Genomic DNA, 25,790 nt, shown 5'->3' with positions numbered 1-25,790 from the left:
CTACTTTGACAACTGTTTTCTAAAAACATACACGAGATTATTTTTTATAAATAACTTATTAAATTAGTCCACACTTCTTTTTAAAAATTTTATTATAATCTTAATATTAAAAAAAAGATAATTATATTATACTTTTCAATAAATTTTAATATATAAATAAAAGATAATTTAAATTGTGCGTGAGAAAATGCAACTTTTATACTTAAACAACTAGGACCTGTCTATGTTACAGATTCGGTAACAAACATCTCCCGTCATCCCACCATCCGATTTTCTTTTGTTTAGTTTCTCACTCCACATCCAACCACATCCAACGGCTGATGCTGCAGTCTGTAGCTTACAGATTCTGTAACGTAGTTTTGTCCAAACAACTAATGATGAATCATTAATTACTTTCCTTGGATCAATCATGTGCATGCTTCACATTATGATAAGAAAATGATTAACGGAGCACCCATCTGCTCACCACAAATATTAAAAAATAATTTAAAAAAACAAAGAAGCGAGTATTTTGAAAAAATAAAATAAAGGGGCAAAAGGTCACCAAATACAGAACTTATTCTTGTAAGAAGCAGCCATGAACATTTATTGATGATATACTTGAATGTCGGTCACCCTTCGATCTACTTCATATCTCGTTATTACTTATTTTCTACATTTTATTTCCCGGCAGTAATCTAGATTTAACTCGAATACCTAGATTTAGAAAGTGTCTAAATGTGAATTGAAGAAATAGAAAACTGTGTGTGAGAAACACAAAATGAAGCTGAACTGGAAGCTATGTAATTGTTGGTCTCTGAAAAACCACCATCACTTGCTTATAAGGCTAGCGGTTGCTATTCTCTTGATGGGTTTTGCTTTTAGGCTCTTCTTTTTTAAGTCTGAAGAGTTTTTACAGACTCCTGTTGTTGATAAAACGGAGGTGGCAGAAGCGACACCGCCGGTTGTTGCTACTATTGATGTTTCGGAATATGAAGATCAGAACCAGATGCCTCAGAAAGGTAACAAATGTGGCTTCTTTGAATTGGGTTTTGCTTCTTTTATAGCCTGTATTGTGGCAATGAATGAGCTTGTCTTTTCCGTTGTCTCAGAAGCTGAAGATCAGAATGAGATGCCTCAAAAAGGTACCAAATCAATCAAATTCGGTTTATTTTAGTTGGATTTTTGTTAAGTTTTTACTTTGTTTTATTAATAATTGGTTTACTATACCAATGCTCAGAACATTAACTCATTTTGGGGGTGATCTGCTTTGTTTTTACGTGTATAGTTGATCTGGCGTTCTTTACTCATATTAAATGACCATTTTATTTGTTTACTAAAATCTTCCATTTTACCAATGGTTAATTCGTTTAAACCTTTAGCTGTATTATTGGTTTTATATTTTGACGGAAGTATTGTTGGCAGAACCAGAAATTGGAGCAGAAAAATGTGATCTTTTTACTGGGGATTGGGTTCCCAACCTAAAAGGCCCAGTTTACACTAATGCAAGCTGTCCCTTGATCGAGTCTCACCAGAATTGTATGGGAAATGGGCGGCCTGATTCAGGGTATTTATATTGGCGGTGGAGGCCAGAAAATTGCGAGTTGCCTCCATTCAATGCTGAAAATTTTCTTTACTTGATGAGGAATAAAACTTGGGCTTTGATTGGTGATTCAATATCTCGTAACCATGTACAGTCATTACTGTGCATGCTCTCAACGGTATGAGACTAGCTAAGAAATTTACAGCAAATTTATATGTGGGCTGTAGGTGTTTGAATAAGAACTTAAATTTGGTCTTTTTCTCGTCTTGCATAGTACTTGATCATAAAAATTTTGGCAATATTTTTACAGAATACTTAAAATTGCTATCATCATAAACCTTTAACATTATCTTAGCAGAGTACTTAAAATTGCCAATTAATGTTTTAGACCTCTGTAAAATTGTGATGTAAATGGCCTCTTTTAATTAGTTTGTGTAAATGTCATCCTCATTAAGGACCTTTTGCTATCTTTGTAAGATAGTGCCGCTATTTGGTGAAACACTTCTGGAGAAGCCTTTAGTCATAATCATTGATGTGTACTAGACCCTGCTCCATCAAAATGTTCGCCTTGCCCTCTAACGTAGCAAGTTTTATCTAACCACCTTTATTTTGTTCTTTGATTTTTCCAATTTCTGTTCATTAAATCACCTTATGCGTTGGTGATGTGTAATTAGTCAATAGATGCTCCAACTGCTCTTGTTCATGAATATAAGGAAAGTGCACAACAGAGAAACCATTCAGTATTTATTAAGGAGATTTGTTGCTGGTGTTCGTCAATGCATCCTTTGTTATCCAAAGATGCGTCTCCATTTCTTGGTTTCAATATTTATTTACAACTTTTACTACGGTTTTGTGAGATTTCACTGTGTGAAAAACAGGAGTAAATGTCCTGCTGTGTCACGGAAAGACGGAGTTTCCCCATGGCACTGGATTTTTTGTTAATCTTATACATTGATAACAGCTTCTGTAGCAACAAATGAATTTTAATCTTTGTTGCCTTTTAGTTTTGGTCAGCTAGGCAGTTATTTTAAAAAATCGTAATGCTTGCCAGAAGCAGTTTCCTTTTTGGCTGTAAGATGCTATTCGCTTCTATTGGTGCATGGTTTGAGGGATCATTTAGATTACAATTGTTTTATTTCTATCCAAATATCTTATGTATCTGTCACTTAATTGTTCAATTCGTTTGTTGCGAGACTGTTGGTAATCTTGAAATTTCCATCATTATCTGTGTTCTGGACTTGTTTCTGTTAAGTGGTTCCAGTTTCCTGACTTCTTTTTCCGACTCATTACAAACTTCACAAACTGTATAGAATGAATTTTGATTGTGAGATTGAATGTCTTTACCATTATGACTCTTTCTTACTTCCAGCGTGCCATAGTTTGTTAGTTATTGCTTCCAGCATGCATAAATATTTTGTGAAGAATTTGTGCAACTTGAGAGCTTATTGTTTTTAGCAGAGGTTAATTGTGAATGTTCTTTTCTTCTGTTAAGCTTTTGTAGAAACACATGCTGTTCTTATTTTTCCTATTGCAGGAAAACTGACTAGGTTTAACATTTATGGCTTCAGGTAGAACAAGCTGTTGAAGTTTACCATGATGAAGAATATAGATCGAAAAGATGGCACTTTCCTTCTTATAATTTCTCTGTGTCAGTTATTTGGTCCCCTTTCCTAGCAAAAGCTGCAATTTTTGAAGATTATAATGGTGTTTCAACATCTGAAGTTCAGCTGCATCTCGACAAACTGGATAAGAAATGGACAGAACAGTACCTGAACTTGGACTACATGATAATTTCAACTGGAAAGTGGTTTCTCAAATCTTCAATCTACTATGAGAATGATACAGTGGTGGGCTGCCATTACTGTCCTAAAAGGAACCTGACAGAGTTGGGGTTTGATTTTGCTTATAGAAAAACCCTCAGTTCTGTTATGGACTTCATAGCAGCATCCAAACACAAGGGTCTCGTCTTTTTCAGAACATCAACGCCAGATCACTTCGAAAATGGGGAATGGCATAATGGGGGGTCTTGTCAGAAAATGATGCCAGTTAAAGAAGGTGACATTGAGTTGAAGGACTTGAACAGGATTCTACGGAACATCGAATTAGAAGAGTTTGAGAAGGCAGTGCCAAGAGCTTCTCAAAATGGAGTGAAACTCAAACTATTAGACTTCACTAATCTTTTGTTATTGAGACCTGATGGGCACCCAGGTGCATACCGTGAGTTTCAACCATTTGCCAAGGACAAAGATGCTAAAGTTCAGAATGATTGTTTGCATTGGTGCTTGCCTGGTCCAATTGATACTTGGAATGATTTGATAATGGAGACAGTGGTTAATGGATGAAAAAGGTTATCAAGGATCGGAGTCTGCCTTCTTCATGTTAAAATTTTAACAGTACAAACCCTAGTGATGTCTCCACGTCAAGAGTAGATGGATGAATTGCTGTCCTGTGAATACCAATTAGTTCTGGGATCATTTACACTTATATTCTAGTGGAATCTAAGAGATGAAGAGATTTACGAGTAGATAGCTTATTTGTAGTCCTGTTGTTGTCCTTAATGACTTGGTTGTTAAATTTAATTGTTGCAAGTGATTGTATCATATTGTGGAAGCTCCACAGCTATTGAAGTTTATACTCCCTAAATAATTCATTTGTCTTCCTGGTGACTCGTGTGATGGATACTCGAAGAGTCTCGCTATCAATTTTTTTTTTTTTTAATAACATGGATATAGATATGTCTTATAATCAAAACTCTCCCGATATTTGCAATAAAAAAACGTATTAGGACAATATAAATTAAGTTTATTTATGACATTGTTTCAATTTTTATGCTTACAAATATTGGAGGGAATTTTATCCACCATTTTTGGGGTGCTAACTACACATATACAATTTTGAATTTGGAAAAAAAAAAAAAGAGTCCTAGCATATGTTAATGAGGGCATAGGTTAGATCCATTGGTAATCTATATATATATATATATATAGAGGGAGAGAGAGAGAGAGAGAGATCCATTGACCTCGCTAACAAAGTTAGAGTATTTTAAAAAATGTTCATTTAATTTTACTCTTCAAATATTTATTTACGTACTTGTATGACAATAGAAAAGTGAAAAAAAAAAATTAGCTATTTTTCAAAAGGGACAAGAACCTTCTCTTAGTTGTTTTTCTTTTCTAGTAATATTAGAGCATCTTCAAAATTTTATCTAATTATACTCTTTAAATGCCAATTTACTTACTTATATGATAATAGAAAAGTAGAAAAAAATAATAAGCTCTCTTCTAGAAGGAATACAGATTTTTTACTAATTTTTTTCTCTTATAATCTCTTATTCTCTTATAGTGAAATAAGCAGTCAAGACTGAGTATTAAATTTTGATGTTGACAATCAAGTCAACTTATGTCATTTTATTATAATTAAGTTATTTTTTTACTAAATTTTAGAAACAATTAGAGACTAGAAAAAAAAAAGAGACAGGAGAGGAAACTAATCATTCCAAACGATTTTTCAAATAAAACCGTACTATTTTTCATTTTAAAAAAGAAGTTAATGACCTACTAGTCAAAAGTTGACCAACACTATTAAAATTTTAAAAAATTCAAAACCTTGGTGTAATTAAAAAATAATAATAATAATAACCATAGTGGAAAGAAACTTCATGTAAGTAATGTAGCCCACTTTATGGTAAATAAAGTTTAAAAAAATGGATAATTTCATACAAATACGTAAACCCAACAACGGTCATTAAAATTTAAAACTTTACCCTCTTCCCGGACCCCAAAACCGCTCCTTAAATCTGAAGAATTGATTTGAAATTTGAAAAAAACGACCGTTGCCCCATTTGCCTCTATATAAACGCCCTTCCACCCTGTTAACGATCCTAGATCTTTAGAAATCTTTTAGTCTTTTGCTTTCTTTATCCCTCCATCTCTCAAGTCATGGCTAGTTCTGATGTTGCTTCAATGGCCGTGGAACCTTCAAAGAAACCAAGAAGTAGAAGAGCTTTGAAACCAAAGAATTCCTTGGCAAATGAAGCTGTTGTCATGGCACAAACCCCCTCTCAATCTCCAATCCCAAATCCACCAGATGCAGGCCTTTCTAAAGAGAACCACGAGAGTCTCTCTCAGCCCAAGAAGGCAGCAGCGAAGGGAAAAGCAAAGCAGGCAACGAAAAAGCAAGATACATCTTTTGACAAAGACTTGCAAGAAATGCAAGAAATGCTTGAGAAGATGAAGTTAGAGAAGGAGAAGACTGAGGAGTTGTTGAAGGAGAAAGATGAGATGTTGAAGATGAAGGAGGAAGAACTAGAATTGCAAGGAAAAGAGCAGGAGAAGCTTCATATGGAGCTGAAGAAGTTACAGAAAATGAAGGAGTTTAAGCCCAACATGGTATGTTTTCTTGGCTTTCGTTTTGTTTTTCCAAGAAGGAATTTTTTCTGTTTGTGTTCAAATTTTAGGGTTAGGGGTTTTGTACAGCTTTTTGTTTTTTCTTTTTTTCCCTTGATTCTCTCTACATTTGATTTGTTAGGGTTTGACAAAATTGGAAAAGGATGATTCTTGATTGGTAGCACAGAGAAATTGGTAGTAGAATATTCAGATGATTCTTGATTCTCTTGGGTTGCTAGGGCTTGTCAGTATTCGGAAGGGCAATAGCTTTTTGATGATTCAATTTTGCTCCTCATATATATCTTATTTTCTGTTCGTTTGCTGAGAAATTGTTGGAAAAGTGATGGAATATTGCATTGTCGATTTTTGAATGGGTTTCTTGGAGTAGTGACTTTTGTATAATTATTTCATCAGACTCTCCCAATTGTTCAATGTTTGAAAGACAAAGAACAGGACAGAAAGAAGAAGGGATGTGCTGAGAGGAAAAGGCCATCTCCACCTTACATTCTATGGTGCAAAGATCAATGGAATGAGGTAGCACAGAGAAATTGTTTCCTTGTTCAATTGTAAATCCATGCTCTCTACAATTTGATAATCTTTTCGGGATCTGTTTTCTATGATCTATACAATATTTTATAGGTCAAGAAAGAGAACCCAGAAGCAGAATTCAAAGAGATCACAAACATTCTGGGTGCCAAGTGGAAGAATGTTAGTGCAGAAGAGAAGAAGCCTTATGAGGAGAAGTATCAGGCTGAGAAGGAAGCCTATTTGCAGGTAATGGCCAAGGAGAGGCGTGAAAGTGAAGCAATGAAACTCTTAGAGGAGGAGCATAAACAAAAGACAGCTATGGAGTTGCTTGAACAATATCTCCAGTTCAAACAGGAAGCTGATAAAGAGAACAAGAAGCCCAAGTACAGTTCTCTCCCTCCTCCTTTATCTGTTTTGCTCTTTGTATATGACATTAGGATTACTGATTGATTTTTCCTCATTGTTTCTTTAAAGGAAAGAGAAGGATCCATTGAAGCCAAAGCATCCTGTGACTGCATATTTCCTGTTCTCAAGCGAGAGAAGGGCAGCTTTACTAGCGGACAACAAGAATGTCTTGGAGGTAACTGAAAGCATATCCATCTTCAGACTTTCTTTAATTGCAGAATTTGATTTTCTCTTCAGGCAATTTGAAGTGTTTTGTTCTTTGGCAGGTCGCAAAGATCACTGGTGAAGAATGGAAAAACATGACAGAAGAACAGAAAAGACCTTACGAGGAGGTTTGCATTTACAATTTACAGCCACCCGATAAGAATTTATCTTTTTAATTGAAAGATTTTCCTAATTTGCTCCTATGTCCGTTCGAAACTCATAGATAGCAAAGAAGAACAAGGAGAAATATAATGAAGAAATGGAGGCTTACAAACGAAGGATGAAGGAGCTCTTAGTCTAAAGAAAGAAGAGGAGGAACTGATGAAACTTCAAAAACAGGAAGCATTACAACTTCTCAAGAAGAAAGAGAAGACTGATAACATAATCAAGGTTCATAGTGAATTTATTTTACCAACTGGGGTTGATTATTGGCTTCCGACTTTCCCTAAATGACATACTACATTATAGCAGAAAAACAAAGAGAAGCGCCAGAAAAAGAAACAACAGGAGATTGATCCGAACAGGCCTAAGAAGCCTGCATCTTCATTCCTGCTGTTCAGGTAAAATACCCAGTACATACTAAAAAGTAGCTTCCGTGGAAAATGTCGGAGTGAACAGTTGCTAAGTTTGTGCTTTTGTTGAAATGGTGTGCAGCAAAGAAGCAAGGAAAATCTTGTTGGAGGAGCGGCCAGGGACCAACAACTCTACCATCAATGCACTGATTTCAGTGAAATGGAAGGTGAAATTTTGTGTATCCCCTAATTATGTGTATTTAATATTTCCATGTGAAGAGGCTAATTATGTGTTTTTGAGTAATGAACAGGAACTTGGAGAAGAAGAGAAGCAAGATTGGAATGCAAAGGCAGCTGAAGCAATGGAGGCATACAAGAAGGCACTGGAAGAGTACAACAAATCCGTTGCCAGCTGAAAAAGCACCACGATGAAAGCTTTTCAAATCTTATTGTATTTGAAATAGTAGTAGTTGGGGATGCGCCATCAGTTTGATGGCTAGCTTTGGGGGTAGCTTTTGTCATCAACCATTTTGCTATTTCAATTTGATAGATTCAATGGAGTGCTAATCTAGATTCAATAGATTCAATTTAATCTGTATTGAACAGATTAAGATACACAAGTGCAAATCCAACCACTATGATGCGCAATATTGGAGTGATCTGATTTTGTCCGGATTTCGGATTTTCTTAGACGTCTAACTAAACACGGCACGCAATTTTGAGAATTTCGTGTAAGCAACGCACTAATAACAGAAAAAGGAAAAGAAAGAATTAACTTGTCGATGGCAAATTTGATATTAGACACTTATCTGAATGGAACGAAAATTCATCTGAATCATTAGATATTTAGATTAGTTTTATTACTACCCTATCTTGAGTAAAAAAGATACCATACTTAGTCGAATCAAAACATCCAAGGGCAAACCGAGTCACAAAAATGTTACCAACAAGTTGTTACGAAACACCTCTCGAAATCGATTTGCTTTCTTTTATCTGAACCCATCTTTGAATTGCATTTTTTTTCTAAGTCTCTTTTTTTGCTGAAATATATATAAACAAAGAAACGAATCTGATGTGATCATTACATACGCGATTCCCTTCCCTTCTTTTCGACGCCCCCGAGAATCTGGGTTTATATATTATTAATCCTCTCATTGTTTTTTTTTTAATCCTTTTTTCTTCTTGTCATGAACTGAAAAAAAACAAACTTATCCAGCCGCCCACTCAATGGCTCAGCCTACTCAACCGGACCCCTTCTTGGAGGTCTGCCGAGACTCCGATGCCGGCGCCGCCTTTGTTCTGGAGTCAAAAGGTCATCTGAACTCACGAATCCATATCCTATTAACCTTCTTTTGTAAATAAAAAAAGTATCATATTAATTTCTTTTTTTTTAATGATAACTAATATCAGGGGAGTGGTGGCACGCGGGGTTTCATCTAACGACGGCGATAGTGGGACCGACGATACTGACGCTGCCGTACGTGTTTCGGGGGCTAGGCTGGGGCCTGGGATTTACATGCTTAACGGTGATGGGATTTGTCACCTTCTACTCTTATTATCTAATGTCTAAGGTTCTAGACCACTGTGAGAAAGCTGGTCGTCGCCACATCCGATTCCGCGAGCTTGCCGCCGACGTTTTAGGTGACTCCTGTAACTAACTCACCGGTTCTTTTGGTAATTTCATTTATTAATTTTCTTTTCTTCTCAACAGAAAACGAAACGTTTTACCTGAATTTTATTATTCTGAATAACTGTTTCCAGTTTGGACTTTATATTTTAAATGTTAGTTGAACTTAATTTCAAAATACACGTGGCAGTAAATAGAAGCTCGCGCTTGGATTAACCGTTCCAACTTAACGATAGCGTTTTGAAAATAGAAGTTGTTTCTGAAAATAGAAACATTTTAGGTGGGTCGGGTGCAGCATGGGGTCCATCTCTCGCCAAACCAATGCCTTGAACTTTATTCGGGTGATAAAGATTTTTAAAACTCATTCTTCTTATTAAAGATTTATTAGCAGTGCGGATAGATTTTGGAATTATGTTTAATTATAGGTAAATTTGAAAAATTCTAGTGGAGTTTATGTTGCTGATGTGAACGCTAACTCTAAAGCATGCGCACACAATTCATAATGATTTTTTTTTTTTTGACTTATACCACCTGTTGTTCGTTTCGATGTGACGATGTGCCGGCATGACCTATGTTACCTTAAAGAGTCATTTTAATTTTGTTCATTAGAATATGAGGTATGTATTATGTCATCAATTCATCATCCTAAGAAACTTGATTTGTGCCAACACAAAATGCTTTTGCTTTTATTGTAAAAAAAAAATATTCTGAAATTATTTCCGTGGCTTAACGATGGAATTGTCATATAGAATCAAATGTAATTTGCAAAAACAACCGTAAAAGGAAAAAAAAAAAATTGCTGCAATAATCATTTAAGCGACAGTGCCTTGTGTTCTCTTGCAGGGTCCGGATGGATGTTTTATTTTGTAATATTTATTCAAACGGCGATCAACACTGGAGTAGGAATAGGAGCAATTTTACTTGCGGGAGAATGCCTACAGGTATTATTATTATTATTGTCAACTAGAAGTGTTGTTGAATTTGATTCAAACTTATCCAAACGATAAGTTTGATCTGTCCTGTAAACAGATTTTAACGTTTCTGTATTTTATTAAGGATATGTGGGACCATTATATTAATTTTTAATAATGATAGGATTCCATAGTTTGCTATTCATGAGGTCTGTGCTAGTTTTTTGTTTGATGATGGTGACCTTGGCTTAATGGAACTGTTAAGGCACATTGGACCAGAAAGAATTAGATGTTACCTGTTGAAGAGTTGTGTTCATTATCGGTAAATCAGAAGCTCCAGTGCAAACATAATTGAGAACCAGAATGTACATACTTTCAAGGAACTTAATTTGGACTCTTTGTTTTTAGCAATTAGCATTTTGGTATGTTAACTTAGCAGCTATTGCGGTTTAAAAGGCCACTGCACCACAATATCAAACAGCATTAGTGCCGCCATAACAACTAATTCGATACAATCTATGAGCCAAAGGAAGATGCGGGGATTATGTGGTTACCAACTTACCATCGTTGTATTCTAGTATACCATGTTGAGCAAGAGAGTTCCTAATAATAATCAATCATCATTCCTTAATTTAAAAGAATTCAGAAGGAAACTTAACACTACACGGTATACATATTGTTGACTGTCAACTAATATTTACACATCTTTAAAAATAAAAGCTGGCTTTTCGTTTAGATTGTTTGAGGTGGGGTGACCTTCCAATTTAGGATTCTGTTATCAGGATAACAATGTCTTATTTTGGTCTTATTCCACTTTTTCTTCTTTTCTTGACTTTCCCTTTTGGGCTGCAATTAGATAATGTATTCAGATCTTTATCCCAACGGGTCTTTGAAACTGTACGAGTTCATAGCAATGGTGACAGTGGTAATGATAGTTCTCTCTCAGCTTCCAACCTTCCACTCCCTCAGACACATCAACCTTGTCTCTCTGTTGCTTAGCTTGGGCTACAGTTTCCTTGTAGTTGGTGCTTGTATTAATGCAGGTACTCAAATCCTCTTCCTATCTTTAGTCTGTATATATTACCATGCATCTATTCCTTGGTATGAATATTTCTATGTATGCATGCAACAGTTTATATCATTGACAACTATTCACCTCGCTTCAAAAACTAAACCAACTTCATATGCTCCATGGCATTTCTGCTGTTAAGCCATGTAGTTTGCATCTAAAATACGAAAAAATCACTACCAGTTTATCTTTTTTTCGAAGAGTGCATCTATAACTTTTCTTGATGCTTGGATCAAGAATATACAATGATAAACTAGAGAGAAACAGGGTAGTTCATTGTCAACATACTTGTCTCGAAGTATGAGCCCTGAATTTGGATTATTTAATCAGCTTGATACTTTCATGGATTGCACCAATCCGTGTTCTCATCCTAAATTGGCACTGGACTGCCGTCTCAGTTTCTTTCTCCTAGGTATAATGCAAAATTCACTAGGTTGAGATTCATTATAGTAAGCATGTGAATGTCTTGGCGCCACTCTCTGATGAACCAATAAACTTGTGGACATAGTCTTGAACGATGACTCTTGGTACTCATTTGGTACTCGGTAGAGCAGAAATTGAGTTTGAAGAAAATTTACTTCTCATGCAGGATTCTCTAAAAATGCTCCTCCAAAGGACTATTCCTTAGAGTCTTCAAAATCAGCAAGGATTTTTAGTGCCTTCACTTCTATCTCCATAATAGCTGCCATTTTTGGAAATGGGATACTACCTGAAATACAGGTAACCTCAACTCTTTTATACATCTCTATGTTCAGCGTCTTCATCAATTGTAAGATTTAGCTTCTTTCTTAGGTAGCTTAGGAGCAAACTGTCATTTATGATGCACAGAAGTAAACTGCTGCTTGGTCCAATCGAGTCATTGATTAGCTTAGCTCACCTAATGCGGTTGTAAATAATTTGCTTCACACATGCTTTCTGGATATCAATTTTTCAATGGCTTTAATACAGGCAACTTTGGCTCCACCAGCTACCGGGAAAATGGTAAAAGGCCTTCTAATGTGTTACAGTGTAATTTTTGTTACGTTCTACTCAGCTGCAGTTTCTGGATACTGGGCATTTGGAAATGAATCGAATTCAAACATTCTCAAGAGCCTAATGCCAGACAATGGACCTTCGTTGGCTCCAACATCAGTTATTGGTCTAGCTGTTGTTTTTGTTCTTCTTCAGCTTTTTGCTATTGGCTTGGTAAGCCCACAGTTTCACTCTTCATTGCAACTATTCCACTTTCTGGCTAAAATGAGGTAACCTTCCTCCAATGTAACATAGGTATATTCTCAAGTAGCTTTTGAGATCATGGAGAAGAAATCAGCCGATGTAAAGCAAGGGTTGTTTTCGAAAAGAAACCTTATTCCAAGGCTGATTCTTCGAACACTGTACATGATGTTCTGTGGATTCATGGCAGCAATGCTTCCATTCTTTGGAGACATTAACGGTGTGGTTGGGGCGATTGGCTTTATCCCTCTTGATTTCATCCTCCCAATGCTTCTCTACAACATGACCCACAAACCTCCCAAAACGTCCATCATCTATTGGACCAATATTTCTATCATGGCTGTGTTCACAGGTGCTGGATTTATGGGTGCATTCTCCTCCACAAGAAAGCTGATTCTTGATGCGAACAAGTTCAAGCTCTTTAGCAGTGATGTGGTTGATTAATCACCCTCAGCTATACACGTACACTGCTTTGAATTGTACAGCGTAAGTAGCCCTCTGGGCTTGGATATAAGTGTGACATCTGTGTGAATTGCTCGTTTTCATTTGATTTTTCGCGGTCACGATTAACACAAACTGCAAGAAGGATGAGGCAGTTCGTCGTGTAGAGTCTGGTCATATGTGGAAGCTCTCTTGACTTAAAACTTGTATTGCATATCGAAAAACGGTACGGGATATAAAGGTAACTAGGCAAAGAACATTAAATATGTGGCGGTACCAAGACTGTTTCTGCTTTGTCATTTTCGGGTTAATAACCAGAGTTGATTGCTGTCCAAGGCGAAAGCCATGGTTCTCATCATTGACTAGAAATAAAACTCTGATTGAACACGACTCAGATTGAATGATTCACACGCAAGATTGATTACATTTATTAATGGATTCATTTAAAATTTTCCTTCTAATTGGTTTCCTTGAAAGTGAAGTTCATAGAACTAACAAGAACGCGCATTACTCCACAACTGATCAGAAGCTTGAAAGAGACACAGGTTCGAATTAATGAGAGACTAAAAGCATTGCGTATGATTAGTATTTTAATTTTAGAATGACCCTTGGTCTTGGCAAGTTCTTCTACACGAAAACGAAGATGTAGAATCATGGAGTATCATACACTCGAAAATAGGACTTAGTCAACTACATACGCTACAGAGTTAGCCTTGTACACGTTATGACAGACAAAGTAGATCGAGTTTTAATCCCTTCAAAATCATTGACTTGAATCTCAATCTCTTGTGATTAACAAGGACTAAGCTTTTATTTATTTGTTCTTCTTGAGCTTTTCATTCTGTTTAGATACACACACGATAACACAAATTGGCGTTCAGCCATATATCAGTTATTTGTGGTAATTGAATCCAGCCAATTTGGTCTTTGTGCCAGCCCTGTTTTGGAATTTTTTCAGTCAAAGACACTTTGCTTGTTTAAAGGGCTTCGACTTCGATATGTTTTCCAAAAACAGCAAAGGATCATTCGAACCAGAAACGTGATATGTAATGGATGTATAGAATTGCTCAGGCTGTCAGGCAACATTTATCTGGCAGCTACGTGCAGCACCAATCAGAGGTCTCCACTAACTTAGGAGTCCGACATATATAGCTAAAAAGATGTGAGGCATGGAAAAAGTCTCCTCAGATATAACTAACGTTTGATTTGTCAAAGATGTAGGAAATCAACTGTTCAATCCGTGTAATCGGCCAAAGAGATCTGAAGTCATGCATTAGCACAAATACTCTTCGTGGATCCTTAAAATAATTGAGCCAGACCCACTCAAAGCCTTTAAACCATTCTCAAATTATTAGTTCCCCTTTTTATTTTTGGGAAATTTACACTAATAACCAAAAAAACTTTGCTTTTTTTCATCTTAACCCCCCAAAAATATTTCTATCAACATTAGCCATTAAACAACATTTGAGTCTAAAATACCCCTCCCTCATCTCTTCCCCAACACTCCCTTTCTCTCATCTCTCCCAAACCGATCCAACTCCCATCATCGGCGGCGACATCAACCCTCGTCGGCGGCGGCTCCATCTCTCACCGGCATCCGATCTACGATCCACAACCTTCAACAAAACCTAGGTTAGTCATTTTTCTTATTTTCATTAATTTAAAATGAGATTTTAGAATAATAATAGTTATAGCTTGAGATTGATAATGGTGGTGATGATGTTTGTGGTGGTTGGTGGTGTTTGGGAGTACTGTTTTTGATTTTGGAGTGATTGCGCTTAATTTTGGGGGTGGGAAGGGAGGGGGGCAGGGCGCGCGCCGGCGCCCATCGCTGGGCAGCAGCGCGCGCCCAGGCGCGGCCTGCGGTCGCACCAAATCTGGTGCGACAGCAAGCCTCACGCACCAGATTGGTGCGAGAGGCTTGCTGTCGCACCAATTTTTTGGTGCGAGCGGCTTGCTGGCGCACCAATTTTTTGGTGCGAGAGGGCCTGTCGCACCAGTTTTTTGGAGCGACAGGCTTGCCTGTCGCACCCAAAAATTAGAGTTTTTTTTTTAACGAGTTAATTTTTCATTTCTGTAAATATAATGTAATAATTTTATAAATATTACAGATACATGGCGAAATCAGAATCACCGGATATTGAAGTAGGCAAGATGTATTTTCGTTATGCTGATCACTTTCCTGGTCGAATTTCGAGCATGTGTATGTTATCTTCGGTCGTAAAAGCTATCGAGGAAAAATTAACAAAGCGGCAGTTGAGTATGTTCAAAAAGGATATATTTGGGCATTTCTTGGAGTGTCGAAGTTTTCCATTTAGTGGGGTAATTTTGCATAATCTTTTACTGCGTTAAGTGGCCCATGAAGAAGATAGCCGTGAGGATCAGTTATGGTTTCAAATTGGTAAGCATTTGATTCGCTTGTCAATTGTCGAATGGTGCTTGGTTACTGGACTTTCATTTGGTGTTGATACCAATGAAAAAAATGATGAAATGGAGCAGAGGCTACGGAATACGTATTTTGGTGGTGTGCATCGTAAGATTAATGTGAAGCAATTTGATGCCGTATTTAAGGAGTTGAATTTCGAGGAAATAGACGATATGGACGCATTAAAGATTGCGCTGTTTTATTTTGCGGACAGAGTACTAAATGCAAGAAAAAATCACTGTCAAATTAATTTCGATTGGCTTGACCAAGTTGATGATATTCAGTACTTCCGAAAGCGTCCATGGGGTCTATTGTCGTGGGAAATGATTTACGAGAGTCTTGACAATGCACTGTTCGAAAAAGACGAGAAATTTAAGAAGACTCGGTTGAAAAATCCAGATCATAATATTGAAAAATACAATCTTTACGGATTTACGTCTGGGGTGCAGGTGCTTTTTTTTGTTTATTAATAAGTTTTATAGTATTAAATATTTGATAGTTGTTTTATTTGATTTTTCACTTTGGTTGTTGTAGGCTTGGATTTATGAAGCAATCGGAGGGTTACCATCAACATGGGTCGTCAAAACGAAGAGTAAGATTCCCCGCATTCTGCAATGGAAGCCTATGGCGTCTTCGAGAATCAACTTTGCGGAGGTTTATTCGTTCTTCAACGACGAATCTCGTCTTGTAAGTAATATGTATTACTTATTTTTTTAACTTTACTAAATTTAAGTTGGGTATACTTACTTAAATTTTTCAATTAAATTTATGGCAGACGGACGTTTTACAAACTCTTGAGCCAAATTCAAAGGAGAGTAGCAGAAAATATTGGCTCTCTGTGAAGGATTACTTGCCAAGCATTCCAGACTGGGTTCATAAGGTCGGTATACTGTAAGTACAAAAATTTTTTTTATCGAAATTTTTGACTTTTCATTTAGTAATTTTAAATGATACTTTATATAGCACCAACCCTCAATCAACGCGATGCCGTCGGTTACAAGACAATCGGACGAGCATGACGATCATGACGACATACCAAACCCAATACCAGAGCAGCGTTATGACACTTTTGAGGATGAGGTGGCTGTTGATGACCACCCGCAGCAAACAGACAACTCTGATGACGTACGGGATTCTGAGGTTATAAATAATATACGATATTTTTCACTTTGGTTGTTATTATTTTTTATTGTTATTCTAAAGTTTTATTTTTTTCTTTTGTATTAGTCGAGGACAAAGCAGTTTAATGATTACGTACGACGACGGCTGGATAAGATTGATCGTAACGTGTATGAAATAAGTCAGAATTAAAAGATTTTAAAGAAACCGTTGTTGGCTTTATCGACACATTTTCTAAACGTCCAAATAAGGATTCTCCCACTGCACGCTCGTATGCGGTAAGCTAATTTAAATTAAATAATTATGTTCGTTTAACTTTTAATTTGATAATTATTTAATATGTTCTTTTTGGCGATTGTACAGGCCCCGGATGACTATGGAGTGTATACTGTCGTGGGCAATGAAAATTTGTCTACGCCCACGTCATTGGTTAGTTTCTACGGGGATGTTAGTGGGGAGAGCGTGCAGGTGTTCACAGAGGTGCCTCCGGGCGTTAGTAAGTTTGGCCGCGGTCAGGCGAGGACAGAACGTCCGGAGGTTACCTCGACCCCAAATCATGAAGCATGCGATTGACATGAGTACGAGTGTGGATGTAAATCCACTGAGAGGATTGGAGGACTCTAGTTTGTTTGCTGAGTTTGATCGATGGTTCACTGGTGATATCAGAGTCCGCCGGAACGTCCAGCACCCGCGGTCATTCTTTCAAATAATTTTGGGGACAGCTTCGATGGGATGGCTAGGCGATGAGGTATTTATATTTTCCTCGTGGTGTATACTGTTGTGGATTTGTGTATAATTTTTTTTTAAAATCGTAATATTTCTGTTTCTCTACAGCATATTCACGAGTATCTCCGCTTGATTAGCGAGAAACAACGGCAGTATCCAAATGCCTTACTCCAACGTGTCACACATACGGACACATTTTTTTGGGTAACGTGCCGACAAAACTTATAAATACTATTTAATTTCTTTAATTATTGCCTTTAAGTTTTATTAATTTATGCATTTCTTGGTTATCTATGTACTAGGTGTTCTTGAATCAGTTATGGAATAACGGGAATTGTGCAGTCGATTCAATGGTATTCGACGACCGCTTGAATAGTTATCTTTGTGGGCGACAGCACACAATGTCAAAATCAATGACGGATGTCGATATGGTATGTATTTTATTACATTTCACATGTTCTATACTGAAAATATTCGAGGAGTTGTTTTTTCTTTGTTGTATTTCAATTTCATATATAACGAACATGTTTTTTAATTTTTATATGCAGTTACTCATCCCTGTTAACTTGGACGGCGCACATTGGGTACTAGCACGAGTTGACTTTCGGAAAAATAAAGTCTGGATTTATGACTCATTACTCACATTTCGCGACGACAAAAGGTACAAGTTGAAATTCAAGCCACTTGAAGTTATATTCCCTCGATGGTTGGAATATGTTGGCTTCTACAATATACGACCTGAGTTGCGGAGTGAAGACCCGTGGAAAGTTATCGCAGTTAAGAGCGCGCCGCAACAAGAAAGAGGCACTGGCGATTGCGGTGTTTTTGTATTGATGGTTACGATGTATTTAATGTTCAGGCTTAGGTTGGAGTTTAACGCTAGTCATGTCGAGTACTTTAGAAAGAAGATTGCGGTTGATATATTTAATGACGATATTATATTGTAGACCTATGTAGTAATTTCAATGTTGAAATTTATATAATTTTAATGCCTCACATTTTGAACTTTAAAATAAAATAAAGTTTTATGAATAATAACAATTTTAACCAACGAAATACAAAAAACAATAACAGTTTTAACCAACGTAACACAAAAATAATAATAGTTTTAACCAACGAATAACACACAAAATACAACTAACTTCGAGTCGACGCAATAGGATTCTTACATCGCTTATGATTATGGCCAAGTTCATGACACCGGCCGCATCTTACAGTTCGCCGGTCAACGTCCTCGCCAGCCGAGGGTATTCTGCGCTCTTTACGACGTCCAGGTGGCGGTGCCTCAACTGGTGGGTATACCTACAGCTCCTGAATTTCATCTGAAACTTCCCAATCAGCCACATCACCAATTGGCTCCACTGGTTGTGCATAAGCCATCGCCAACGATTCTGTAGTGTAAAAGTCCGAGCAAAGGTTAATAAAATCCACCCGGTGTGTTAGACACGCCGCAATTGCATGAGCACACACAAGCTGATCAAGCTGAAACACTCTGCAGGAGCAAGTTCTCTTTTGCAAGTCAACCAACCTTTCCTTAAGCCCACCGCCTATAACTTGAAAGCGATGCGGAGACACCGGCCGAACTATCATTCTTTCAGCTATAGTTCTCCTCTCAGTGACTATTTCATCCGCCCATGTTGTTAGCCGAGTAGTCATTGATTCAGCCACAATTTTTCTATCATAAAACCATTGCTGCAATGTTTTCCTGAAGTGATCAACAAGATGAGTAACAGGAAATTTTCGAGGTTCCCTCATGAAAGCATTAACACTCTCCGCGATGTTGGTGGTAAGAATGCTGTACCTCCTACCTTGAAACTGAGACCTTGCCCAATTACACGTACCGACATTATTTTCTAGGTAATCAGCCGCACCCGAGTGGATCATCCACAACCCTTCAAGTTGTCTCTTAAATTCCTCGTGGCCATATGCTTTTGCTGCATTAATAAAGGCAGGTTCAAATTCATCCCAAAGAGCTTTGGACATTCTAAATTGTGACTTAATGTTACCTTTGACGTGGTAAAAACAAACGCCATGAGTTGCATTGTGAAATACTTTAAGAACGGCTCCCCTTATGGCAGTGCATCGATCAGAGATAATTACCAACTCAGGTCTATCACCAATCACTCCATGTAACTTCATCATAAACCATTCCCAAGCATCATTATTTTCTGAATCCATGATCCCAATGGCTAACGGATACAATTGATTGTTACCATCAAGACATGTTGCCACGAACATGCTTCCACGATATAATCCCTTCAGATGAGTACCATCTACAGCAATGACAGGCCGGATGTACTGCATAAACCCCTTGATGGAAGATCCGAGTGCTACAAAATAGTACAAGAAATTACCATCTCCATCCTGCTCGAGGTGAGTGACTGTACCCTCATTCGCTGTAGTTAGTACGTGAGAGTATTTAGGGAGCAAGTTGTATGACTCTGCAGGGTTGCCGCGTACTATTTCAAGACCAACTTCTCTCGCCCTATATGCCTGCTGGTATGTTAACTGAACACCGTATTCCTGTTGCATATCTGCTCTTATGTCATTGGGAGTATAAATCCTCTTATCTTGAATATATTTTTCTGCGATAATAAGACCGACAACCCGGCTCCTTACTCGATGACGTCCATCAACCAATACCTCATTATGACAAGTGTGTACATTATCAATTCTCTTCACCACCCAAGGAACATGTTGCTCGTTCGAACTTCTAGTTGCTCGAATACGCCATTTACATGATTCTGAACAACAGTGAGCCTCGAAACGTGTCGAGTAGACCGTGCAATCTTGAAATCAAACTTATCTCTAAAGGCCACCTTGCGTAGTTGTAATATAAGCTCATTCTTCTCAGCAAATAGCTTACCCACGCTGATATCATCTGAGTCACAACTGCTAACAAAGCTTGGAGCAACCATGTTCGAAGGTAAAGTTGGAGCAAGACTTGTAAGGGGGTCAATTCTCCTTCTCGATCGAACCATAGAAGGAATAGGTCTATTGCCTCTGTTATTCACAGGAGTATTGTCTTCACACTCATCCTCATCCTGAAACGACGGAACATTCGAAGGACCGGCTCCTCCATCATCACCATCATTATTGAAACGAGTGCCCCGCCTTGTATTATTAGAAGGTTCTGCACAAATATTATCCCCCTCTGTCTCATTATGAAAATCATCATTGTCCCGAAAATCATTGTTGTGATACGGAGAATATTGTTGCTCCAACGACGTTGTTATTGGAAATACCGTTGCTCCAACATCCTGTAACGTAACGCCATTATCATCAATGTTGTCATAATTGTCGTGGATTGGAGAGTAATATTGCTGCAGCGATATTGTCCTTGGCAACACCTCTTCATCATTATCGGGGCCAGACATATTTGCTCTAAACGAAGTTTCTGTATCGACATGTGGCTCAATACCTTCGCTCGGAACTCGAGGTGATGTGGTCACGAATATAGGAATGCATCCAAAATTAGCTACGTCAGATGCCATATGCAACACAACCCTCACCATTTCATCATCACATATATCCATGGGCATTGCACATATACGATATAATGTGTTACTAGACCTCAAAGTTGTCTTCATTGTGATACTATAGTCATTAGGATTTATTTTTAACACCTCGTATACTCTTGCCAATAACTGATCAAACAGGTAATTTTTTCCAACCAAAAAAGCTCGATTTTTACCATTCACGTACTCCATACAGCCATTCTCTAATGTCTCCCACCAACCATCGTAACACAATTCAAGTACAACTGAATCCATTAAGCCTGAAATTAAAAAAAAAATTATTTCAGTCCTAATTAAAATAATACAATTTTAATAAATCTCCAAGAGTGGGTGCGACAGGCAGCCTGTCGCACCAAGTTTTGCTGCGATAGGCAGCCTGTCGCCAGATTCAGATTCACCCGACTGAGTTCAGTAAGTTCAAAAAATAATTCATACCAGTAAGTGATGTCGATTTGTGTTGAATCTGGATAGATTATGATCGGATATCATTTTTACAGTTGTCTTTTGCGGTCGCCGTTGGCTGATGATTCAAGAATGAAAAGCTGCTTTTGGTTTGGCGAGATGGGAGAAACAATGTTGGTTTTGTTCTGTAAAGAATGGTAATTTGGGAAGAAAGGCTTGTGTTTGGCTAATGTTGATAGAAAAAAATTGAGAGGGTTAATTACGAAAATAATAAAATATTAATGGTTATTTTTGTAAATTTCCCTTTATTTTTTAATTTCCTAGCCAATTGCTAAGCAGAAGCACGTATCTTCAGTCTTGATGATTTTTTTTTTTTTTGGTAATAACTACATTAGAAGATACATAATAATGCGACATGCTTAATCATGGGATCCACGTGTTTAATTAGCATATCATTTGGGACCCTGTTAGGTATTTGATAGCGTCAGCGTCGCCATCTACAATAAAATTGAAGGGTTTTTTAAAATCGTAAATTAACCTAATCAAAGCTGGGATTTTAAATTATTAATTATCAACAAATAACGTCCAAATCACAGCACACAAGTCTAAGTCCAACCATCTTTTAGCTATTAATTACAAAACTTAAATTATGGAAAACCAGGCTCACAAGGAAATGGAGAATTTATATGGTCCATGTGATTTGGCCGTGAACGTAGAGTAACTTTACTCACATAGGTCCCAAGCAAACCAACGCGTCTGATTATTCACCAACCGTTATAAAATCAAACCAAAAAGTACACTGAGTACCCCTAGCGTTTTCCCTAATTTGTATTTAGAACCTTCATGTTTTCAGAAATTAATGCTTAAATTCTCTCTTAATAATTTTTATTTATTTGGAGACATCGAGTATGCATTTAGAATTTAATTTTTAAGAATTATCATAATGATGACATGGATGATAATGATGATGATGATTATTATTATTATTATTATTATTATTAATTTATGCACCCATTAAAACTTGATTTAAGGAGGTTAATTTTTATTATTAAAATTAAATGTTACTTTCAAAAATTGATATATAAATACTACTTTGAGATTATATTTGGTTTATTTAGAGATGCCGGACTTTACATTTTTTATTTTATCATAATGGCAAGATCGATTTTGTGAAAGGAGGAGTAAAGGGGCCACATGCACTAAGTCGACCACAGCGGCACAAACTAAGATGGGGGATTTATATGTTTATTCTTGAAACTTTCGGGGACTATTTATATATTAGGATAAACTTTAGCGGGTCCGTTGTAGTGTTGAATTTTCCACTCTGACTCTCTCACGACAAATCTTCCTCTTAAATATACCCATCTCGCCATTTTCTCAATTTCACACTTTGAATCCGCGAAGAAAATGGAAAGCACTCTAAAACATCCAAAATTGGAGAAGCTTCACGTACAAACACATACACAAAGCCACTCGCAAGAAGCTACTGACAAGAAGAACCAGGAGCCTGTATGGGATTGTGGGAGCACACTCTATGACTCTTTTGAGCTCAAGTCATTCAAGCGTCAACTTGACTCAGCCATCGTTTCAAGAACCCTATCCATGCCTCACTTGCCCGATCGTAGAGCCACTAATCCAGCACCGGCCCCAGGCCCAGCACCGGCCCCAGGCCCAGCTTTGACCAGAAAATCATCTTCAAAGATCTCTCGGTCTCTGCAGAAGCTGCTCAAATCTGTCTTCAAGTCAAAGCAAAGTTCTAGTTCCTGGTTAAAGTTGCGTGACCGTTCAAATGATGAGTACTGCGTTTACTATGACAAGACTGGAGCCCTCACGACGATACCTGAAGGACCGGAGATAGACTTTGGTGGGCTGTCCCCGGAAATCAATTCTTTGAGAAGAACCGCGTCGGAGAGATTTACGGCTCCCACTCTTGCCATTTCTTGTGCTTAGTAGTATCGATTTTTAATTTTTTTCGTAATATCGATTATGAGCATGCTTAATAAATATTAGATCATGTATCTAGTTTCTAAATATATATTAATATATGTTCTTTTTTTTTTTTAGAAGATATATGTCCTTGTTCAGTGTTTGGTTTTATGATCACATGCACAGTGAGTTTTGAACTTTGACAATCGTTGTCTAAATTATTATCTATATATTATTATTTTATTATTATCATTATTGGAGTTTCCTTTTTCTTATATGCAAAATCTTTACTTTGCTCCTCCTTAGCATCTTCGTTCAAGGTAGCATGGTGATGATAGGCTAAGCTAACATAACGTGACATGGGAGCTGATCTTTCCGAAGAAAGGGGAAAAAAATTGAAGCACCTTTATTGTTATTTTCATTCTCTCATATTTCGTTTCACTTTAGTGAGGTTTAATTGAAAAATAATTATGTTGACTTTAGGAAGATTATATTGTCTGTGTTTATAATTAAACACTATTTTTTAACGTTTTTATTGAACTGAATAACGAATTAGGTACGTTTGATCTAGTGTGTGTCAACGTCTTGAAGACAAGGGATCAGAGTCTGATTGTATATAGTTAAAGAAAAATTACACTGATCAGTTGAGCTCAAAAAATCTTCAGCGACCATTTTTTTAATACTTATAAGAGTAATAAGTTTATACAAGGACGGAACAAGCCAATCTTGGCCGGAGGGGCCCAAGAATTTTTTCAAGCCTATAAAATAGGTATTTTATTAATATATATTTATTTTAATATAAAATATTGAGTATTAAACTGTTTTTTTTACAGGGGCCATGACCCATGCCAGTCCCTTAATAATTCTGCCCCTGAGTCTATATATATATATGGTGGAACGAGGAAAACCTATTGAATAGCTAATATTGAGAGATTACACATAGGAATGGCAATGGAATGGGTATCCTATTGAATAGCAAAAATTGAGGGATTAAAAATAAAAATGACAATGGAGTTGGGTAAGCCCAATAAATTTAGTGGGGTAGAGATGGACAATCCCTATATGGGGAATAATTTCTTTATCCTCATCCTATTCCACATTTACTTCAATACATGATTTCAATAAATTAAAAATTAGAGTTAAATAAAATAATCACATATTGTAAAGTATTTAAATTATTTAAAAAATCCCTAAAAGTTTGAAATTATATCTTGAAATGATATTAAAACTAAAAAATGTTTGAAGAGAGTAGCACTTTAAGAGAAAAAAGAAAATGTAACAATATTTTAGGGTTGAATAAGAATTATATTATAGGGTTTTCTTTTTGTTATAACCTATTTATATTAGGTAAAAAGAAAAAGAAAATTTATTGATCAATATTGTAATTGATAAAACAAAAATTATATCTAATGGGGATTGGATGGGAAGTATATAATCAGACCTCCTCCTATTAAGAATTTGAAGGTTTTTTTTTTTATCATTTCTCACTTAATTCCTCAAAAATTATTGAAAATTCACTTCATTTGGGATGAAACCCTGTGGGACCTCAAACCTGTGAAAGATTTTGTCATTCCTAATTACAAATGAGGAGAAATGGGAAGAGCCTTATCATCCATTTAGTAAAAAGAGATGGCGCTAAAAAAAAGGTGCAAAAGTTGCATGTAAAATCGAGATAAAAGAAGCTAGCGAGTAAAAAACAACAAATTATCAATGAAATCTATAATTAGGATTGAAAGGGATTCGAGTCCCACCGAATGAAGCCATTACAATACAATCCAATATTTAATTAGTCACCAACCACAAGTTATTCCGGCCTTAATGAAAGATTGCTTGACAGCTAGTGCAGCTGCCATAACTTCAGCACAACAAGAAGAATGATAATCCCCAAATTCGCTTAAGAAATCACCATTATTTCAGCGGTACACGGCCTCACATGCCGCAGGAACAGCGTTGGCTTCGGAAATGGCATCCGAAGCTTCAATCCATGGCCCACGAGAGGTATAAAATTTTTGTTGATAGTTGTATCAGAATTTGATTTCGTCGGTACCTGCCTGCACTGATCGATGTTGGCTAGTTCAAAAACTTGCTTCAATATAAAACAGGTCTGCGCCAAACAAGGAGAAAATATACTCCTATACCAGTACAAGTACAAAGGGGAAAGTCGTGACGAAGACGATGAGGTGACTTCAATCACTAGATTTGAAAGTTGTTATCTTTAGCAGTACTGCAACCTAATGAAGAAATGACGTTACCATCTTCCTTAGCGGCTTTAATTGTGACATTGGTCCCAATGTAAAGTATCATAATTTTCAGAAATGTGACTGTGGATCCGGATGCACATGCAAATTTAGATGACGGCTCAGAATAATGTATCTTAAAACCAAAGAAACTACCTGGCCTTTGAGTTTTAACCTAAATTTAGCTTCTTTGGCACGTGGGTACGTATATCACTTAAATTATCAGCAAAAACCAGGCCTATCCTCCGTTAATTAAACTCTATTCCAAGTATATATATATAATATCTGCTTGCAAGATTGACTGGACGACTTCGTGATATTGCCTTGCCTCGTCTTTATAAAGCTTTCTTGACTATGAAACACCAACAACATAACAGATGCATATAACCTCCTTTAATTTTGTCCAAGAAGACAGTTGAAATATAACTTTCTAGCAATTGTACCGAGTACGTACTTGTTAGCTTATATATGGTGCGGCCATCATTTCTTAATTTATCTCTTCTTGAAACATATCCGCTTGACCCCCTGGATGTTCTGTAGATTATAATGAAAGATTTGGATCCTATGCTGAGTAAATACCACTAATTAATTTATATATAACTTGTAGTAGTTTTTAGATTA

The 25,790-nt window shown here is 36.9% G+C and overlaps 6 protein-coding genes across 7 annotated transcripts; 5 read left to right on the top strand and 1 right to left on the bottom strand.

Annotated features, from left to right (window-relative positions):
* Positions 1-502: 502 nt before the first annotated feature.
* On the top strand, positions 503-4,188 carry LOC102617190 (protein trichome birefringence-like 23). Its single transcript, XM_006476345.4, has 4 exons — positions 503-1,001; positions 1,092-1,124; positions 1,405-1,700; positions 3,091-4,188. Exons 1-4 carry the CDS (start codon positions 761-763, stop codon positions 3,862-3,864), a joined length of 1,344 nt encoding a protein of 447 aa, XP_006476408.2. The 5' UTR covers positions 503-760; the 3' UTR covers positions 3,865-4,188.
* A 1,205-nt stretch (positions 4,189-5,393) lies between these two features.
* Positions 5,394-8,143, top strand: LOC102616879 (high mobility group B protein 6). The gene is given in 10 exon segments (XM_025098583.2): positions 5,394-5,910; positions 6,322-6,441; positions 6,547-6,818; positions 6,910-7,015; positions 7,107-7,172; positions 7,268-7,313; positions 7,316-7,434; positions 7,513-7,604; positions 7,699-7,783; positions 7,868-8,143. Coding segments are annotated over 10 exon segments (1,461 nt in total). The 5' UTR covers positions 5,394-5,460; the 3' UTR covers positions 7,973-8,143.
* Positions 8,144-8,447: 304 nt separating this feature from the next.
* Positions 8,448-13,203, top strand: LOC102616287 (probable GABA transporter 2). Of its 2 annotated transcripts, none has more exons than XM_025098584.2 (7): positions 8,448-8,868; positions 8,967-9,197; positions 10,027-10,124; positions 11,041-11,137; positions 11,753-11,883; positions 12,112-12,348; positions 12,430-13,203. In XM_025098584.2, exons 1-7 carry the CDS (start codon positions 8,784-8,786, stop codon positions 12,817-12,819), a joined length of 1,269 nt encoding a protein of 422 aa, XP_024954352.2. In that variant the 5' UTR covers positions 8,448-8,783; the 3' UTR covers positions 12,820-13,203. The 2 variants fall into 2 exon arrangements, with proteins under 2 accessions (XP_024954352.2, XP_015385277.2); XM_015529791.3 differs by having other exon boundaries at positions 8,451-8,868; positions 10,951-11,137.
* A 138-nt stretch (positions 13,204-13,341) lies between these two features.
* LOC112497726 (uncharacterized) lies at positions 13,342-18,033 on the top strand. The gene is made up of 9 exons (XM_052438091.1): positions 13,342-14,448; positions 14,928-15,690; positions 15,776-15,928; positions 16,017-16,121; positions 16,205-16,638; positions 16,724-17,108; positions 17,195-17,290; positions 17,389-17,517; positions 17,635-18,033. The coding sequence occupies exons 5-9, from the start codon at positions 16,634-16,636 to the stop codon at positions 18,031-18,033; spliced, it is 1,014 nt and encodes a 337-aa protein (XP_052294051.1). The 5' UTR covers positions 13,342-14,448; positions 14,928-15,690; positions 15,776-15,928; positions 16,017-16,121; positions 16,205-16,633.
* Positions 18,034-18,388: 355 nt separating this feature from the next.
* LOC127901235 (uncharacterized) lies at positions 18,389-19,618 on the bottom strand. The gene has a single exon (XM_052438090.1). The coding sequence runs from the start codon at positions 19,616-19,618 to the stop codon at positions 18,389-18,391; it is 1,230 nt and encodes a 409-aa protein (XP_052294050.1).
* A 2,758-nt stretch (positions 19,619-22,376) lies between these two features.
* LOC102616011 (hypothetical protein) lies at positions 22,377-23,068 on the top strand. Its single transcript, XM_006476341.4, has one exon. It carries the CDS (start codon positions 22,414-22,416, stop codon positions 22,954-22,956), a length of 543 nt encoding a protein of 180 aa, XP_006476404.2. The 5' UTR covers positions 22,377-22,413; the 3' UTR covers positions 22,957-23,068.
* The last annotated feature ends 2,722 nt before the right edge of the window (positions 23,069-25,790 follow it).

The sequence above is a fragment of the Citrus sinensis genome, chromosome 3 (genome assembly GCF_022201045.2).
Source record: "Citrus sinensis cultivar Valencia sweet orange chromosome 3, DVS_A1.0, whole genome shotgun sequence".
In the NCBI taxonomy this organism is placed as follows: domain Eukaryota; kingdom Viridiplantae; phylum Streptophyta; class Magnoliopsida; order Sapindales; family Rutaceae; genus Citrus; species Citrus sinensis.
Note: the sequence above shows the minus strand (reverse complement) of the source record. Positions and strands in the feature narration are given on the sequence as shown.